Source organism: Anopheles stephensi, chromosome 3 (assembly GCF_013141755.1).
Source record: "Anopheles stephensi strain Indian chromosome 3, UCI_ANSTEP_V1.0, whole genome shotgun sequence".
Lineage (NCBI taxonomy): Eukaryota > Metazoa > Arthropoda > Insecta > Diptera > Culicidae > Anopheles > Anopheles stephensi.
Window position 1 is genome coordinate 15,718,531 of NC_050203.1, and position 20,995 is coordinate 15,739,525.

The 20,995-nt window shown below is 40.4% G+C and overlaps 1 protein-coding gene across 9 annotated transcripts in view; it reads left to right on the plus strand.

Moving 5' to 3' along the window:
* LOC118509818 (collagen alpha-1(XVIII) chain) overlaps window positions 1-20,995 on the plus strand; it is a 189,726-nt gene that overhangs the window by 41,546 nt on the left and 127,185 nt on the right. For all 9 annotated transcript variants that reach the window (XM_036050971.1, XM_036050970.1, XM_036050975.1 and 6 more), the window contains exons 3-4: window positions 16,706-16,797; window positions 17,697-18,238. In XM_036050971.1, coding sequence (XP_035906864.1) covers window positions 16,706-16,797; window positions 17,697-18,238 — 634 coding nt within the window. The remainder of the gene's footprint in view (window positions 1-16,705; window positions 16,798-17,696; window positions 18,239-20,995) is intronic.

Sequence of the window (20,995 nt, forward strand, 5' to 3'; positions counted from 1 at the left end):
TAAATATTGTCATTCGTCTCGATACCTAAGGGTTGATTCACCCATTCGCCGACAAAAGTTGGTCAGTGTCGGATGCTGCGGGCATTGGTTCGGAAACGACCTATTTGCTATGAATCTTCCCCAACGCGGTCTTGATGTGGGTCGCGAGAAAACGAGAGAAAACTGTACAGCCCTTTTACTTTTCTCTTGTCACCAGTGCCACGCTTAATGTGCCCCATTACCATACACTTACACGCCTTGCCGGATCCTTGGGAAATAATCGTTCTGAGCAACTAACTTCTTAGCACGGGCCCTCTTCCCAAGAGTTGCTCCACTCGAGACTCCACGAGAAGAACGAGACTCACTGCGCCCATAAAGCATGCAGCAGCAAGTAGAGTCATCTTAAATCTCGCTCAAGAATCTTCCACATACCCTCTCACGCTCTCACGCACCAAAGACTCTTCATACCACTGGAAAAAATCCAATAGAATCACAGTGCAAGCAGAAATAAAGTCAAACCAGACCAGACGGTGCAGATAAAACATGATTTACGAGATGGAAATGAAACAAAAAGGGGTGCAACGACGACGACGAAGACTCGGGCTCCCACTGCTTACAACTTAAACCTCGCATCCCCAATGCTTGAATGCCGAAACGACCTTTTAATGTTTCCCCTTCTCGAGCACTGGAACCGGAGAGCTCTTACCAACGCGCGTAAACACATTTCCTTTTGTTTTGCACGAAGACGCTACACGCTTGCCAAATCAAATGCCGTCAAAGCGATTAAGGCGTTAGCAGATGCATCGTTTTTTTTTTTTTTTGCTGCACTGTCTGCAGTTGCAATGGGGTGGGTGATTTAATGGATTTGAGAGTGAAATGGCGAAATTGCACTTGTGGAGCTGTTTAATTGTTAGTAATCGTCGAGGTGGGCTTTTCTTTTCTTTGCTCGGTTGACTGAGGAGTATTATAACTCACAATGGAACGAGTTTTCTTTTTGATTATTCCTTTTTATCCATGACTTTAAGCAATTTGCTTTCGATTAGCCACACAATAAAGATGAAAGAGACGTGCGATGGTCAGTTTTCTTTTACTATTTTATCATGTTTGACAATTTTTATTATTATCTTTTATCAGTTTTAATTTTATTAATCTGTTTATTCTCTTTGTTCCACAATGTTTTAAGTTTTGTCTTTTTTTCTTGTTTTTCCATAACAGTATAATACTTTTGTATCAACCGAGCTCACCCGGGGTAAGGTGCCCGTGTTTCACGGTTTGGAGAAGGAAATGTTTCCAAACCATCGTGAATTGTACTTATTTTTGTAATGTAGCTTTAAGCAATACGGCCAGGCCGTTCTTTATGAATAAAAAAAAAATACTTTGGTAAATTTTTCTTTACTCTTGCAATTGCTTTCTTTGCTCATGACATTTTTCTCGCATTTCTTTATTTTCCTACAACGATTTATTTTCCTTTTTATTCTAATTTTAACAGCATTTCACATATTTTGTTTTATATTTTCTTGAGTGTCTTTTTTACATTCTTTGAAAACAAAAAAATAAAAAAGCGTAAAATTGCCTTATACAAGCGGTAAAAAGAACAACGAAGCGAAGCAACAAAACTCAATTTTATTCTCCTAAAACCTTCATCTTTGTACCTTCAATCCACCAACAATAATTAATATTTTACGTGACGAAATAAACATTCTTCATTAGGAGAGCAACCCTTCAACATGTTTACATGACACTCGTCTCTAAGAATTAAATAACCCATAATCATTCTTCGATCAATCTCCCTCGAACTCTTGATGTCATAATCAATTCATTTACTTACATCCATAACTCTTTCCCCAACAATACTTTCTACAATGAATTAATCGATGAAAAGCGCCCGGTAAACAAAACCCTTCCATGTTCCATTAAATAACGAAGAACAGAAGGAAAACTTTTTACTTAAATATTTACGAACATCGAAGCGTCGGTTCGTATTGAAGGAGAAAATCGGTTTTCGTGAAAGCAAAGTTCGATCAGACTGCATCGACTGGGAAAAAGGGGCTTGATTTAGTACAAAAGTGCTAACTAGTTGGTTTGCTTTTGGTTTGCCGTTGGTTCTGAAGCCTTAATTTCGGGCCAAACCGAGCCATATCATATTCTCGTTATCTTTCCATGTGTTGCGACATGGAAAAAGTATGTACGAAAAAGGCTGCAGCTTAATGGGGAGAAAATGGCTCGATGGAAAATTTATCTAACCAATCGACTAACGTGAAGTAAATTGATTTTCTTGCTTGTAGCAAATCCTTTCATTGTTCCTTTTTTCACAATCTTTTTTTGGTTGTCTTTTATCAGGTTGCTCAAATAAGTACGTCGTTCTCATTCTATCTGCTAATGTTCATATTGTTTTTTTCTTGTTCCTTTATCTTATCTCAATTCTTCCTTTCGATACAAATTTTTGTTTTTCTTTTCCTTTCCAACTGCAACTTCTCACTTAATCGACTCTGCTCGTGTCAGTATAATCAACGTGAACCTTCTTCTTACTTTTTATGCCGCTGTTGTTCTTTTTCTTTCATTTTTTTCCGTTGGAGCAGACAAGAAAAGCAACAGATTAATTGTCTTTTCTTCTACCCCGTGTACAACTGGCGCAAACACACATTCACACACGCTTGTAATCCTCCCCCATCGAGCCTGGTTTTAACACACATTACACGCACCGAAACCCAACAGCCGAACAAGGCGGATTAAGCGCCAAAACATGTTCTCGGTACACGTACCAATGTTTGCCGGCGCGGTTGCCGAACCGAGCTCGATATTGATTTTTCTCGCGTGAAAAAGATTTAGTTAAAATCCATTTTTCCTCACCCAATTGTACACACAAAAACTCGTACACACCCGTAAAGAAGGGGGGGGCTGGATTTTTTTTTACAGCCACAGCACTCATAAAGTGCCAAGCCCTAATCCGAGCCGTCAATTTTCGGAACACGATTAGTACCAATAACAACCTAGTTTGGGTCGATTTAGTCCCTCCCTCGGAAGACCCCAACGAAAACAGGGGGAAAAATTCGACAAAAACATGTTGCAAACACAATTTAGGAAGTTAGTTCCTTCCTGTTATTTGCCACCGTACCAATTAGCGTTCGACACTGATTCGATACAGTTTGGGAGGGTGAGTTCTATGAGTGAAAAACATTCTACCAAAAGCGTAACATAAAACATGAAGCTGATTCGTTCCCATAACCAACCTTTGTTCCCGTTGGCCTTCCCTGCGTCATACAGCAGCGCGAGGTGCAGGTAGATGGCCACCAAAAGGGCCGGAAGAAAAATCAATAAATATTCAATTATTCAAAACCGAAACGTTCGGCAGCGTCTGTGCCATTTGAAACCGGCTCGAAACACTGGCCAGAACATGTTGGGCAGGTACTGGAATGGTATGAAATAAAGTGGGTGGGAAAAATGGAGGGAAGCAGATAAAATCCCATTTTCCCCGCGGTCCGGTTGTGGGTGCATCTCCGCTTAGACTGGAGGGAGACAACAATCGAACGAAGAAACACAAAACAAACCGAGGCGATGAGATTAACTGCGTGGTTGCGTTATGGTTGGAGTTTACTCGCTAAACCAGCCGCTGGCCAATTCCATCCACGGAAGGCACGTTTTTATATTAGCTTTTTTTAACGACCTCCAAGTACAATTTTTTGAAAGGCAATAAAGAGAGAAAGAGAGAGTAAGAGAGTGAATTTTATGTTGTATTGTTATTGCGACCGAGACAGTGGCTGGTGCATTTTGTAATCGTCCCTATCGAGCCCTTTTTGTTCGCTTTGGCGCAATGTTTTGTGTGCGGTCAGTCCGGACAACCACCGAGTACAGTCCAGCCAATCCAATTGGGCTGTGTTGGTGGGTGGATAAAATGTGCGATAAAGCGTACCACCTGAAACCACCACGGCACAACGCGGTTAGATAGCTTTATTAGCATAGTTTGCGTTTGGTCAAGGGGCAAGATAAAACGGACCACCGTGTCAGTCGGCCAGCGAGCTGACAGGGATTCAGTTGGTGTAAAAGGAATCTTATCAACCAAACCCCGGGTGGTGCTAATCGGATGCTTTTACGAGGGTGTAGTTTTTCGCTCTCACTCTCCGTCTCTCTTTCTTTCTCTCGTTTTGTTTGTTGATTTGGAGGTTTGGACTTCTTTTTTTACGGGGGCCGATTGGTGTGGTGTTTTGAGGCAGTATCGCATTGATGTAACACCCACACACTAAGTGGCTTTGATGTGGCGTTTAAATCCAATTAATCGACATCGGGCTGGTGGTTCGGGACATCGGGCTAATATGGTTGCAACAAGTGGCGTGACTGTGTTTTAGGGAGAATCCTCTACCCTCAGCACCTGTTGGCAGGTTCAACTAGGGCAAGGAAATGGAATTAATTATGGCAAAAAGGTTAAGCAAGCATAAGTGGCGTGGTGTGTGGAATTTAGGGCTGTACCATGTAAGGCGTATGGAAAATCACTAAAATGTTTTCATCCTTTTAAAATGTTAAATAATAAACCAGTCACCACATTTGGATACTTCGAGTGGAAAATATCTACTGCTTAATTTCATTGAAAATCATTATTTTCACGGCTGGTTATTATCGTGACTTCCGATAATACTCTTTTTTTACGACTTTTTCCGATGATTTTTCTGATTCTCTTCAATTCCCGTTCGTCTTCAGTATTCGTCTTCTAATTGACAGGGTGTTGGGAACACTTCCTATTTGATTCCTTATTGTTTTTTTGGTAATAATCTATAGTCTCCTTGAGCATAAAGATTGATCCCAAATATAGCAGGGTCCTTAACTGAACTTAATACATTAATGGAATAAAAGCATGTTAAAAAATGCGATTCTGCTTCTGCTACTATTTCAATGTATTTCTGCCGTGTTCTTCCTCATCTATTTGTTAAGTTTTCTTTTTCTTATTCTTCTTTTTCTTGTTTTTTGTCTTCTTCTTTTATTCTTCTTCTGCCTATATTTTTAGTTCTTCTACTTTCTTCTCCCTTTTCCAAATGGATATTCTTTTTACTTTTCCCTTGAGTTTTCTTTCTATCATACGTCTTTTTTTATCATTTTCATCATGTTTCGTGTCATACGGTACGTATTAAACTATTTTTAGAGTCGAGCGATCTGAAAAGGAATCTGAAAACGGACCGGTTGAGTGAGGTCTAACCCCGGCATTACCGTATTTCTCAGGTTTTTCTACAAGTCTCTCTTTGTTTACAACAACGTGCGGTCATAAAAGCAACAACGCATAAATTGCTTGCATTGTGGGTTATGTCAAAATTGTAATTGGTTCTAAACATGGACCTATTGTATGAGATTAGAAAGACAGCATTAGATTTTGTTACGAAGTAAAAACATTTGTTATAAATTGATTACTTCTTGGTGAATGATATAATTCATTTTAAATTTATAATTCAATTTATAAACTACGCATTACACAGCAGACCTTATTTTGAACAAAATTTAATGTTTTTTTAAACATTTCTTTTTAAACTTTTGACTGGTTTTCATGTTTCCAATTTAATGAACCAAAAAAAGTTCTGGGTTTGTGTTATATGCTTCAGGAAGAAAAAAAAACGTTCAGAATGCATCCAATTAAATTTAGAAAAAAGCATTGCAAGCATCAACTTATTGTGTAGCAAAAAACTGAAGAACTGAAAAAGATACACAGAGAAGTATCATTACACATCATTATGCAAAATGCAGGAACAACAATATCGTTTTCATTACTAAACAGGAACACTGAGTACTTGTGGTAATGCAAACGTAAGACGAGCACGAGTACATCAAAAAGACATACAGAGAAGCGAAATGAAATGAAGATTTTTTGCATTCGTCACCATCGCTTACTCACCTCATGTGTTAAAATAAAATCCCCCAAAAACAACCTCCTCCTTTACCAATTGCAAGAATGAATAATGCTCGTTCCAGCTAACGCTCACCCTACTCGCCACCAGCAGCACCAGCGCCGCCGCCTGATGAGTGATGTCTATTTTGATAGTACTATTTAGTAATGGTCGCTTCTGGTGAAATAAAACAAAGCCATACCGTAACTGTTTCTTTGAAGTACATGATTCAAACCTGCTCGCCTAACTGGCGGTGGCGGAAAGGAAAGCAAACATAAGATCACCATCATCATTCGATTAGCACCAAACCAACCATCCAAATAAGTGGCAAAAGCAAATGGGAGCTAACTCGCTCGTTTTTACATCTTTGTTATTAGAGAGCGAGAGAGAGAGAGAGAGAGAGAGAGAGATAAACGACAACAACAACAAAAGTATCAAAACATCCCCCGTTTACGTTATCTCCTTTCCAACAAAAATAAAGGAAAGAAAAATTCATGCAATAACTTCCAGCATCAGTCGCGCTCGCGTTCGACGTCATGCGTACACACTGGAGAAGCAAAGAAGAACACCATCGCATCGCAAAATTGAAAGTGAATCATGCGGAAACGATGATTGTTTGATGTCTTGGCAATTTGTGACGGAATTTGCACCCATCGCACCCCCGAATGGCGAGTGAGTGGTGTGCTATAATAAAACTTTTCCAAATTAACAACTCGACTGCGTTTGGACTGAGTGGGGAAAAGTGAGGATCGCAGCAAGGAAAAAACTTCCACTCTCGAAGAACGGAAATAACGGATCGAGTTTCCGATTTCCGCGTAAAATTTATCGCAACCTCGTTGAAGCAGCATACAACACACTCCAAGAAGCGGCAGCTAGACTCCCGTTGCTCGACGCGAAGTTGATGGAGAGTTCGGTGAAATGCTTTGCACGTTTCATTGGTCACATTCAAGGAATTAGCATTATTCTGCTCCGCGTATGACGCGATGGGGTAGGAAAATGGGTGGAAAATGCGCTGCCCTTTCGCGCTTTTTTTCTATTTTTCTTCCAAGCACTATTTTTAGCGCTCGAAATGTAAAATCATGGGCCGCCCATGATTGCTATATTATTAATGTTAACGCTTCTGGGCAGTTGGATTTTGGATTAGGTATGCTTCAAGGCTGCTGTACTGAGTTCCAATAATGTGCAAAGTAAAACCTTTTTTTTACCTAGAACCTTATACGACTAATGGCTTAAATTTTAACTTTTATGAGGTTTAGAGAAAGCTTGTTGCACTTTGAGTACCTTTTATTTGTTTAAAACTCCATCAACATCGCCTCGATTACGAAATTTCCTACCACTAACTCATCTCAGCAGTAGATCGAAATGTTCCGCAACAGCGGCTCCGATCAATGGCATTGGCTGTTCCAAATAAAGGGGGAAATAAAAAGCGAACACACGAATTGAAATTAAACGAAACTTCCAACCTCAAGCCAAAACCCGCAATGAAAACTGACGCTGTTGCTGTACAGCGACGGCGCATGCAAATAAATATAGCGTCGAGAGGTGGAATGGATCCCGCGGAAACAAACAAGCATGTTCGTCTTTTACTTCCGGGAAAACTCGGATCAAACATCAAACATCAGCGATGAGCGATGAGCGAACCTGAAACCGCATCGTGTAATGGAGAGCTAGTTGTGCCTTTAGAAATAATATTTTTCCTTTCCTTTCCTGTTTTCAATCTTCCGCTGGACTGATTTGTACGATCTGATCAGTTCCCCGCACTGTGACTTCCCCATTTGACTTCCTTCTACTCCAACTCAGCTAGGAAACGAACCCCTCATCCCTTCTGTAGATCCTGGTTTGTGTTCGCAATTTGTCATCTTTGAACGGTTCATCGACCATCAAACGGGACCATTCCGAACGCCGGATGATGAATGAACGGAAAACTAGTCAACAGGAACGGTGGAACGAAGGAAAGTGAAAACTGTGCGGCTACTTGTTGCCGAGACTGAGAACCAAAAGAGGAAATGTTGATGCTTGAATTTGATTTTGAAAAGAACGAGCGTTCCGCTTTTTCCCCCTGTTTGGTGGTGTTGCCTTCCTTTCTGCCAAGTCTCTTTTATGGAAAATTCTTCAATTGTGGAAAACAGAGAGAGCCCGAGAGAAAGGGCAATGCAAGTCAGGATAAGGATGAGAGGGTGCAACAAGTGGCTGGGATCATAAAACTGGGTGACTTTCAAGTGGCAAACCTGTTGTGATGGCTCTGAGGCGTGCAACCTCTACTATGCAGGGCGATGAGGAATAATTTTCAATAAGTTGGCTTGTGGGAAACTTTTGTAAAGTTTCATGAGTAGTTATTTATGCCATTTTGTTGGAAAAATATTATTGAATGTAAATCCTGGGGTCTGTTCCTAAAGGATCTCTCTTTTCAATGCTTCATCGAGTTGGAAGTTCATATAATGTGAGAATATCGCATTCAAATTTTCTTCAACACTTGAATTTCGAAGGAGAAGACATTTTTGACAAAAATAACCTATCACAACCGCATCAGCAACAATATTGAATCATTATAAACCCGTTTTTAAACAAATCCCATCTTTCCTCAAATATCCATAACATTGTTCACCACTGCAATGGAGTAGCATTATGCTCCCACGAGCCAACTGGCAACAATCGCACCATAAGTAATTAAACCCATTCATTCCCAAGTACTATTCCCCCCAACCAAGCGCTCTTCTCCACACGCTAGAACATAGCCAGCAAGCACTGAAAAAGAAAGAAAACGGCCGCCAATGAATTGTTGCCTAAGCGAACCGCGCTAATCGAACCAAGGTCTCTGTGGTTCGCCCAACAGGCCCACGAAAGACGCACACTTTAGCGTGTACACCCGAGCAAAATCGAGTCGTGACCAGGACCGCCAGACCCGCTTCCCAAACTTGGAGTAGTAACATCTGCAACGGATCTGTATCCGTAAAAGCCTGCTGCTGTTCCGCTCGCCTTCTTTCACAAGGCAGGCAACTCCGCTCTCGCGCTGCCTAGTCTGGCAATAGTTTCATTATTAATTATGGCAACCAATCCCCGAATTTTCCCTCGACGATGCCGGGAATGCCCTATCGCGGCACTTTGACGGAGATTGTGAAGGTCATAAATTTTAAGCAACTGTAAGCATCCACTCGGGCGGGTCCCTCACCGACACTTCCTTAGTGAACTGCCGTCCGTCCGATGTTCCCAGCATGGGGGTTTTCCTGGACTACACGGAAGCAAGTGGCAAGTGGTTCTGTGGTGACGAATGCGTTTGATGGTTTGGTTTTGGTGATCTTTGCTTTGTTTCGGTTTGCTTGTGTTCCACGACTGTTCCAATGTTGCTACGCGTGGGATTAGTAAGGGGCATAATTTTTCGTCAAAATGTTTACAGTTTCGATTTCCTTTTTGTTTTTTTTTTTGCGCGGGAGCTAGAAAGCAAAAGGAGAAAATCGCCCTTTGTGTTTGGATATCAACATGGCACACATTAAATTAAATTGGTGTGAAATTAAAATAAATTGGCGCGTGCTCCTAATCGCACGATGGAGCTCTGAAGATTCGCGAAATAGAACAAAAAATACGCGTGGGAAATAAATGTTTTGACATGGATTTGATTTGATAATGGTGACTTAACTAAGGGATGGGAATGAAGATGAGTTATGATATTTACAGTGGCGCCTCTAACGCGATGGAACATTCGAACCGAGATGTAGAGCAAAACACATCAATCTTTGCAGTTCTAGAGCTCTAGACATAATAGTTAGTTAGTTAGTTAAATTTATTTCCAATGTTACATAATTATAATACATTTGTGCTGGGTTGCGTGAAATAATGGGTCCGAATTCTTATTCTCTCCGCATTGGTTTGATATTTTGTTAGCTATCTATGGCTAATGAGTTTTAGATTTTACGATCGTGTAGATTTAAACCGTGGGAGTGAGGGAAAAATTGTGACGAAATTGAAAAACCCTCGTGAAGATACAGGAAAAACTTAAATTAGTACTTAATGACTATTCTTATTCCTAGTTCCTACCTTACTAATAATATTTACAAAAGATAAACCGAAATATATATTTATGAATATATATTTCATTTTACATTCCAACTTTTAATAGCTGAGATCTCTTAGTATTTGTAATGTGCTTGATGAGCACCTAGCAGCGTATGATGATTTTAAATTGTTTAATACCAGATTGATTGTTGGAATATTACATTTTGTGTGTAGTGTGGAGGTTCTGTACCAGGGAGGAACTTTAAGAATGGTTTTAAGAAATTTATTCTGAGTTCTTTGAAGTTTTGATTTATGAGACTTAGCGCACCGGGACCATACTGGCGAGGCGTATGTGATTGTTGGGCGTACTAGTGCTTTGTATAACAACATTTTATTGTGGAAGTTGAGTTTTGATTTTTTGTTTAGAAAACTATATAGAGCTCTATAAATTTTTTCGCATCTCATGGTTATGTTATCAGTATTGATTTTAAATGTCAAGCGTTTGTCTAGGTATAGTCCTAGATACTTTACAGGACTTTTCCATGGAATGGTACTCCTATCGATTGTGAGGTTACTACCCGGCAGTTTACGAGCGCATGTATTTGTGGTGAAGAATATGGCTTCTGACTTATCCCCATTGACTTTCAATTTCCATTTAATACAATATTTTGAATATTTTTTTAGGGCTGAATTAAGTGCTTTAATAATTGGTTTTGGATATTTTGCCGAAGATGATATGGCAAAATCATCAGCATATAAGTACTGTTCACAATTTCGCATTAGTGGGATGTCTGATGTGTAGATATTGAATAGCAGGGGTGATAGAACACTACCTTGTGGTACTCCTGCCGGAGGAGTGTAAGCTGTTGATTTAGTGTTACCTATGTGTATGTTGTTGTGTCTGTTTGATATGAATGATTTTATTATTTTGATTAAGTATCGGGGAAATTTTAATTTGATCATTTTAAATAAAAGACCTTGATGCCAAATTACATCAAAGGCTTTTTCGGTGTCAAGTAAGACCAGGCCGGTAGATTTTTTGTTATTTCTATTGTGTAGGATATTCTTCGTCAGTCTATGTAATTGATGGGTAGTAGATAAGTGTGGACGAAAGCCGAACTGTGTGTAGGGTATTATATTATTGTTATTTGTATGCAAGACTAGTCGGCCTTCTATGAGCTTTTCCATTATTTTACTGATGCAGCTGAGAAGACTTATAGGTCTGTAGTTTTTTGGGAGGCTGTGATCTTTCCCTGGTTTAGGGATGGCAATAACTTTAGCTATTTTCCATGTGTCGGGAAAGTAGCCAAGTTTTAGGCATCCATTTATAATTGTATTAAGATATATTATTGCTTTGGTGGGTAACCTTTTGAGAGAGTTGTTGTTAAGCTTATCGTGACCAGTAGATCTTTTTGTTTTTAACCCTTTCAAGATTTTGGATATATTATTGGGTTTGAATAATACAAATGAGTTTTCGTGGCTTGAGTTCAGATCATGGCTTGGGGAAAAGAATTGTGTAACAGTTCCATTGACTTTGCGTTCTATTGGGCTTATATGATTATTTGTTATGTTATGCGCTGATTCAAAGACTTCTTTAAGAACTTGACATTTTTCGTTTGGAGTTATAAGGGTTTGATTGTTATTTTTTAGAACGGGGATCGATTTGTGATTATTTTTGATAATCTTTACAAACTTCCAGAGTTTTGATTGTTTGTGAAGTTCGTTGTTCATTGATTCAAGGTGTTTTGACCATGCTTCGTTGCGCAAATCCGATAATTTGATGTTAATATGATTTTTGAGGAAATAGTATGACTGCTTCCATGTATTGTTTAGTCTTTGTCTTTGCCATCTTTTTCTGTATGTGTTGCGTAATTTAATTAACGAAAGAATTTCGGGAGGGATAATTAATTGGTAGCTACCGGGAGTCTTTAAGGGTACTGCAATGTCATGGGCTGTAAGAATAGTTGAAGTGAGTTTTTCGATCATGTTGTCAATTTGTTCGTTCGAATATATATTGATGAATGACGTTTCTGTTGGCACTATTTTGGAATTTATGTAATTTCTGAACCTTTGCCAGTCTGCCTTCCCGTAGTCGTACACCAAATTAGAGGGTCTTAACTCTAGTTTTTCCTTTAGTATTGAAAATTGTACAGGTAAGTGATCGGAGGAAAAGTCTGTGAAAGTCTTAAGCTCTGTAAGGTTATGGTTGATTTTTGTAAGAGTTATGTCTATTGTGGAAGGATTTCGGGTTGAATCTGCTGGATAGTGTGTAGGGGTATTCGGAAAGCAAATGGAAAATTGCCCTTTCTGTAGTTCTTCGAATAGTGTTTTGCCCGCAGAGTTTGTAGAAGCACAGTTCCACATATTGTGACGGGCATTTAAATCGCCACAAATAATGTAATTAGTTCTTATCATGGTTAGTTTTTTTATATCATTTCTAAAATTTCTTATTCTTGAATTAGAGCCAGGATGGTAAGCACCCACAATAGATAGAGCACCATTGGAGGTTTTTATTTGTATTCCTAATGCCTCGATTGCTTCCAGTTTGAATGAACTCATATATTCGTATTTTATATTTCTTTTAACCAAAATCAAAATTCCTCCTTTGGTACTAGTTAGCCTATCTAATCTACAACTATTGTAATTAGGGATATTAAATCTTTGCCCGGGTTTGAGAAAAGTTTCGACAATTATCATTATATCAATCATTTTGTCCCTCAGGAAATTCTCAAGTTCGATTTTTTTGTTGGAGACGCCGTTTGCGTTCCAGTATGAAAGCGATATTTCTGATTGAGGCTCCATCACATATTAAAACAGAATTTACTCACTACTTCAAATATAGCGGTGATTTGTTGCTCCTTAGATTTGCAGGAGCGTAGCTTGCAGAAAACTTCTCCTACAATAGAGGTGATTTCCGTCGTATTGAAAAGCTCATCATTGTATGTGTGATGGTGACTAGCATTTTGGTTGATAGCACTATAGCTTGTTTGAACAGGAGGGAGAGCGGGAAACGCATTCCCTTCGAACACGAAATCTCTTGACACCGGTTTTTTAGGAGCACTGGCTTTGGGTTTAACAGGTTTTTTTGGGCAGTTCCAGAAATTGGCTGGATGATTACCATCGCAGTTGACGCATTTTAATTTGTGCGCTGGAATCACTCCGTTTTCACACGATGACGTTGCTGCTAGTGGGCACATTCTCGATTCGTGTTGTCCGGCACATTTGTTGCAAATAGCCGGGTGGTGACAGTTAGCAGCTCCGTGGCCGTACGATTGGCAGCGTTTGCACTGCATCGGTCCTTGCCTGTTGGAATAGTAATTCCAATGAACTCTACAATGTTCAAGCGCGTTTATACAACGCAGTTTGGCTAGATCGACAGAGCCCTTAGAGAAGTGTAGTAGATAGGTGGCATGCTCATCGTACTTTTTGTTGCGAACGTTCAGTTTCTTAACAGAAACCGGTTTTATGCCTTCTTCCTCTAATACTCTGGTCACTTCTTCTGTCTGCATATCGAACAGACCACTTAGCACTATTTTAGTGGTGCGGTCTTCGGCAAGCTGGTATGTGTGGAAGTTTGTTTTGTTGTTGGACAGGTGACGCACAACCGCTCGGAAATCTTCTGAAGTATTGGTATACACTACTATACCCTCATTTACAACTTTAGTGGTGTACCGCACTACACCAGCAGCTGTGATTTTTTTGTGCACTTCGCCTAATGATTTGCACGCTATTTTTATCGGAGGAACACGCACATTTCTTTTGGTAGGGTTTGGCTTTGTTGTATTAGTGTCCATAGGATGTTCTTCCACGTCATTGTCCAGTGCTGCGTACGCATTTGGTGATACTAATTGCACTTGCTCAGAATTGAGCTTTTCTAAGCCGTTAAAAGTAGCTAAAGGAATTTTGATATTCCTTTGCTTTGCGGAGAGTTTGCCACGACCCATGGTAATAGGTCGGGCGACTACTGACGTTCTTGATTTAGGCTTCACTTTCACGTACTGTTTCTGTAACTTTTTGTGGTTGGTGTTTTGTATTATATACAATTGCTTCGCTATCAGAGACTCGATTTGTACGTCTGTACACGTCGGAGTCAGATTGCGTACTGTCTAGACATAATAAAAATAACACAGTCTGTATGAAACATGTGTCAAGGGAAGACAAAATGGAGAAGGGAGCTATTCAAAAATTAAAATATCACTTCTTTTACTAATAAACTTCATATTCACGTTTTAAATTATCTTGCTCATCTTTTTGTTAAAAATCTTGGTTCAATGTTTGTTTCCTTGTTTAACTATGTTCACATCTATCTTATTATTTCATTCTTTTCCTGTCTTATACTCACAGACGATTTGTTATTTGTTTGATACATCTTATTAGTCTTTTCTATCTTTAGTTTTCCAAATTGTTTAATTTATTTTTAATTTTCTTATTTATTTTCTTTCTATGTTAAATTAACATCAACGCAGATTGAATCTTTTCTGTGCGTTTCTTAGCTTTTTTAATCAACTTTTTGATTTCTTTATTCATAATATGATTTCCAGATTCAAATTTGATTATTTTACCTTTCTATCATACTTTTAAACTGTATAAAATCTAAGTTAAAAGTTACTTGTTCGTTACTTGTTCGAATAAACTTAAACAGGCATCTTATTTTTTCATTTGTTTTCCCCTGTTTTATCCAGAAATGATTTGTTATGTTTTTGGTATATTAAAAACATTATTTTACTTTATTTTGTAACTTATTCTCGAAAATCCTTTCATTTATTAACTTTTTTCAAGTTTCATAACAGTTAAGGGATTTTCCAGAAAAAAAACTTACAAACGTTTGATTTAATCTCAAACTGGCTTCAAATTGATTTTAACGACTTTTTCCTGAGCCTTATCTCTTGAATTCTTTCCCAGAATGTTTGCCCATCTAACTCTGGTCTCAACATTTCGGCACATAAATACCACATTTCCTACATTGGCATATTCACTTTGCTGACTTGTAATACTCCACAATTAGGTTCCATTTTTACACCCCACCAAACGCACACACGCGCGCAATAAAATTATCCTAAATTTTGTGCTTTACCCCCCCCCCCCCCCCCCCCCCCCGAAACGAAACGCGTGTGCTCGCGTTTGATGGATGGTAGCGAAATTGCAGTTGGCAACAAACTTTAAACGATGCCATTCGCTGGGGAAGAAGTGAAAAAAGGACCGCCACGCCACCACTGCTTTAATGATAATATTTTGACAACGGTTTTATTTTTATTACGACCCGCTTGCGACTGTGACTTCATGGCTTCATTTGCCTTTTTGCGATTCGTGCTATACTTCAAAACGTTGCAGCAGCAGATCTTTTGCAAAAACCGTAAGCGCAAACACTGGCTAGAGTGAACCTTTGCATTCCGAGCACTCAGCTCTCGACGACGACGACGACGCCGACCAGTGGAAAATTTATGGACGGGAAAAGCAAACTGGCGACACAATATTTTTCCTTTCCTTACCACGCAACGGCCAACAATTTCATCAGCTGTCACGGTGAAGGTTGCATGATTGATCAGCTTTTACGACCCCGTCAGCCATCTCGCTACCGTGTCGGAAAGCCTACCAAGGGCTTTCGTATAAGCTGTCGGCATAACTTTAAAATTGGACACACCTGTGTAACAGACTTTGTAGATCTGATTCATTTCGGGCTAGATTGCTGCTTGCTACCTTCCCCTTTTTCGTTCTGTTATCCTTCTGGCTGGGTGTGTTTTTTGGTTAGAATGATGGATCATAAAACCATATGCTAACCCCTATAACAAAGCAAGGGGAAACATTTTCTAGGCCCTGTTTTATTATATTACAATAACTCAAACTACACACACACACACACACACACAGCTCATCTCGTACCGTATGCTGCTAGTGTGAAAAAAGCAGTCACTTGAACCTCACCCTCGGGAGCTCGTTCATTTTCATTTGTCACCGATCCGAGTCGCTCCCTGGTCTGGTCTGGTTTCGAGGATTTTCGCCAATTTATTGTGACTTTTTCGTCACCTCCAGACTCCACGGCCTGTACTCATTCATTTCATCTGGCGGGGTTTTTTTTTTGTAGCATATTGTTGAGTACCACGTATCAGTCATGCTGTGACACTCGCCAGATTTGCGAACAGATGCATATATGGTAAATAAATTTTCCCGGTAAAAGTTTGTTGGCAAGTATTTGTTGGTTGGTGTTTGGAGGACAGATTGATTTTGATGCATTGTGATGGAATACATTAGTGATATATTAAGATGAAACTTTTTGTTAAGTGAAAGGAAACTTGGATGTTGGGAAAGATTAAATTGATTAGAAAAGCTGTCACATTGATTGTGTTTTGTGAAGGGTTCTTCACCAGATGTTGGCTCTTTTATCAAATAAAATATCAAAAATGACTCTTACATCGAATTCCTCTCAATGTCAAACATTGGCTGGACTTCCAACATCAAACCCTGCCCGTGCTAACCCTGCATCCAAAGCCGAACCCTTAATGAGCCTAACATACCGACGCGCCTTTTGTAACACGCGTCCAAAGTCGGGCTATAAATTGCAACTAAATGATGAGCCACGTGTAATGAACCGATGCTCCGATGTCAAACCACTCTCGGAACGCCTCATCATCTAATCTTAAAGCACACGATTATGGGCACCGAAATTCCTCCCCATTTATGGCGCTGAAACTCTCATTCCGCAACGCATACGATTACCCCATCGTCCCGTCTTCTATCCCACACACACACATGCACACACACATACACCTGATTTAAATTCATATCTAATTTTAGTCTCCTATCACACATTCGCGCCATGAGATTTTCGATCACTAACCCTTTCAACCTTCTCTTTTCCTCACTTTCTATCGCAGGTGGCTATACGGAACGGTCGTGACGTTGATTTGCATCGCACACAGAGTGACCTCATCGGAGCTGAACATATTTGGCGGTCAGGGCATCAGAGGTAGGTGTGCTGCTGCTCAGTTACCATACTTCCTAATGGTGTCTTATCGTAATTTCGATCGGAAATCGTCCACGTCGACGATGTGATACGAGGACGTGAGCAGAAGAAACCTATCTAGAGCTTTTGCGCTCCCGGGGGTCAGCTGATGGCCACCACATAAACCAGACTTAACGTGGCCACCAGACTTACCCACGTTGGTGGTGGTGGAGTGTCAGTAGAGCTACAACGCCTTTCAAACATGATTGCAAATTTCTAACCTCACTGCGAGCTTTGGCTGCCGTGCGACCATTAGCCATCGCTGTGTGTCGGGTAATTTCATTCGGCTTAAGATTTTCATCAAGCGATTAGGTGGTGGGTAAGTTTTTGGGGCATCACTTATGCTGAAACCACCCAGGAAATCGCACGGAAACGGTGCAGTGCAGTGTTTGACTGACGTCATCACCTTAGGATGAGCGACTGTTAATTCGATGCTATTATCCACCAAACGGAATGATAATGTTGTGGTATCAATCGATTACGGTAGAAGTATGTTGTGATTACCGTAGAATTATTTATGAAAAATGTATCAACGCCACATACTCAATACAATTTAATGTATCAAGTACTAGGAAATTTATTTCAAACTTGATATAATTTTTGTAAATTGATATTAACTAACTATATTGCTATTAGTTTAAAAATTGTAAAACGATCAGAAACGCTTAACACCCTATTCAGCCATATTTGCTAAGCCCCTAATGCGTATGCAAACCGCCACGCACACACTACACAAATGCATGCAACTTGCGTACAACGGCCGTGTTTGCGACCACACATTCTTTCTAAATTTAAACCTCCCTCCTAACTTTCATCCACCAAACATAATTTTTTCATTCCGTGGCTTTGTTTTCCACCACCAGATGCACTCGCCGAACGCGATCTGATGGGAGCGATACAGATACCGCTACAGAACGGGGTCAAGTTCGTCGATGGACTGGACGGGTTTCCGGCGTTTGGCGTCACCAGCGAGGCGGACCTGAAGTCACCGTTCAAGCTGATCCTCTCGGACCATCTGCAGGACTTTGCCATTATCGCAACCGTCAGACCGCAGTCCAGCTCCGGTGGTTGGGTGTTCTCCGTCGTCAACTCGCTCGACACCGTTGTCCAGCTGGGGCTGCTGCTCGAACCGACCGCTACCGGCGACCAGTGGAACGCCACCCTCTACTATACGGACGCGAAAAAGGAACGGCACAGCCAGCCGCTCGCATCGTTCCAGGTGCCGTACGGGAAGAGCTGGATGAAGATGATATTTAAAGTGTTGCCGGATCAGGTCGTGTTTTACTACAACTGTTTGGAGGCGGGCGTTGCCGCGGTCAAGAAGGAACCACGTAAGTTAGTGTTTGATAGCGCCTCGACGGTGTACATAGGGCAGGCGGGACCGATACTGAAGCGGAAGTTTGAGGTAAGTGCAGTTGTAGTTATTTTGGTTTTGTAATTGGAAACATCGTGAACCTTTAAATCGGAACGGATCATTCCACGCTTTGCTGCGCCGACAAGATCGACCGTACGACAACACCTGCCACGTCAAGTTCCACCATCATCGGGATGGTACTGCACGACATCGATACACACATGAGTAAGCATTACGATCCGTGAAAATATCGTCAAGTGTCCTTCTGTTCTCGCGGGTGCATAACATTACAAGCAATTGATAAGAGTGATTTTTCTAACTGCTCGTGGCCGCATTCGTTATGTTACGCGACATAAAGCATTTATTGAAGTACCTCTGTATTGGGAATAAATGATTCCTAGCTGCCCCATGGTGTATGGGTTTCTATCCCGAAAGCTGTGGCAATATTTTCATATCATGAAGAGCAAGTTTAATCAATCCCTAGGCGTGATTTTCTGTTGAAAAAGAATAGATTCTTCGATTCTTGTCTGCAATTGAAAGCAAAAAAACGAGAGATAGTTTTGTTTCCAAAGCTTGTTCGGCTGATTGCCTACATTTAGGCGCATTATCTTCATTGTGAAGGGAAGACAAGCGTGAAGCGTTTTTAATAAGAATCTTATCTCAACTATTGAGTCTCAACTATTTGATACTTTAATGTACAATACAAATCTCACCAATAAGCTTTTAAATTGCCTTAAAATGTTTTCTTTATTCAAAAAGAACGCCTTGGCTGTACTGCTATTTAAATCAATTTGAACTAGCCCAATGTACAGCAATGTATAAGCAATTGGTACAAATTTTCACCACAGCTCAGCAGTGTAATAAAATCTCACCACAACGATTGCCAAAGGATCTCGAAGTGTCCTGTCCCAGCCGAGCTGAAGGTACATCCTCCCTTACAGATTTACCAAAAGTTGTTTGTTGGGATGTTCTGCAAATGTTTCCTCTTTCTTCTTCTTTCATCGCCTCACGCTTCCGCCTTTGGAGCTCAGGTTTCACACTGATTTTCACACCATCCGGAAAACCAAATAAAGCAGAGCAACAACAAAAAAAAAGAACACACACCATCAGGGAAACAGCATCAGTGTCAAGTTTTCGTCGCATCGCAACCCGGGCAATGTGTATTAAAATTTCATCCCACCAACAGAACATTACCCAGCCGGACAGATCGCCAACGATAAGCGCTATCCGGCGTCCGGGATTGGAATGGCAGCAGGTAATATGGTGTCACCTGTAAAACTTCACCATTACACTGGTGGCTTGGTTTGGGGAAGGACAGCCCATCGCTGTTGGATGTGGCCTAGTTTTTAGTTGCTACATTCAAACACACTTCACTTAAGGGAAGATTAGGTAGATGCAGTGGGCAGAATGGTCCAACAAATCTGGTTGCAAAAGGTCTGTGTGTGTGTGTGTGTGTGTGTTTCAACGACTTCCTTTCGGGAAAGTACTGTCGAAATGGGTACTTCGTTAGGAAAACAGGGAGCAGAGAATCCCGGTGATCCCGGGTTCTTTTTGGCGCAAAAAGTGCTACAATGGGGGAATTTATATTCATTATCTTTCAACACAGCCGTAACGCTCGATCGTCAGCAGACACTTCAACAGTAGGCACTTGAACACTTGTCTCGCCTGGTAGACAAATTTCGTTTCCTGATTTAGAAATTCTTTCTTGCACATTACAGACATTCTTTCACGTTTTATTTTTACTTTTATTTGCTCTTCTGCAATCACAACAAGATTTCATTTATTAAAATCGATCGTTCCATAAGTAATTTCCAACCCATTTCACCAACCTTCTTTGACCCGTGGCCTTTCACCCCATCCAGATGACCCCTGTTCGGTACATCTATTAACAGTAGGCAAATTTTCACATTTTCTCAATTAAACGACCCACGGGCGTTCAATTTTGGGCCCAGTTTGTTTTTCCTATTTCGCCTTTGTTCCACTTCATTCACCCCGCCGGCAGTAAAACCTTAAGGGCTAAAGGGTTTTTGTAGCCTGTGTTTTTTTTCTGGCACTCCACCTACATTGTTGAGAATTGTTGCGCTATTTATGTTGCCACGCTTCACCTTCGGGGAAACAAATGGTGTGTTAAAATACCAGAAATAAAATGTTCAATATTCATTGCGCTGCTACTCTGCACTTTTGTTCAATATTCATTACGCTGCTCACGGGGGAAACGCTGATACAGTACAAAGCGATGATAAGGGCCCGTATATCAAATTAGCGTGTGAGCGAATTAATCAGCTTGTTCTGGGTGGAATTTAGCCGCGATGCATGGTTGGTCAATCATGCACATTTTTAAATGGAGTTCCTGCATAACGACAGGTTGGTGGTATGAAGTGCGACATAACACTGCGACAATTTTGCTTTAAAGAAAACCAACTTTTATTTCCCGAAATATGTTTAAAAACCTTTAATCTTAAGTGAAAAAACTTATTTCTGAAGGCCGATTCATAAAAAACTTCAAAGACTAAATACTACTGACTGAGGCTACTGACAAGGAAACATCCACTGAGAGCCATGTCACACGTTCGAATTCTCTTGATGGGATAACGCCTTTGAGTAACTGAATTGTCTATCGAAATGGAGGACAAGTTGAAGAAATCAAGAGATATTACCTTAAGGTTTCAACTTAAGTTCCTTGGACGCATCCTTAATGATTCCTATTTAAATATCGGAACTGATGCTTAAATATTTTAACATTTAAAAAAACCATTCCGATTATCATGGAAATCACCAGAGCAACTTCCACGGCGACCTAACGCACCC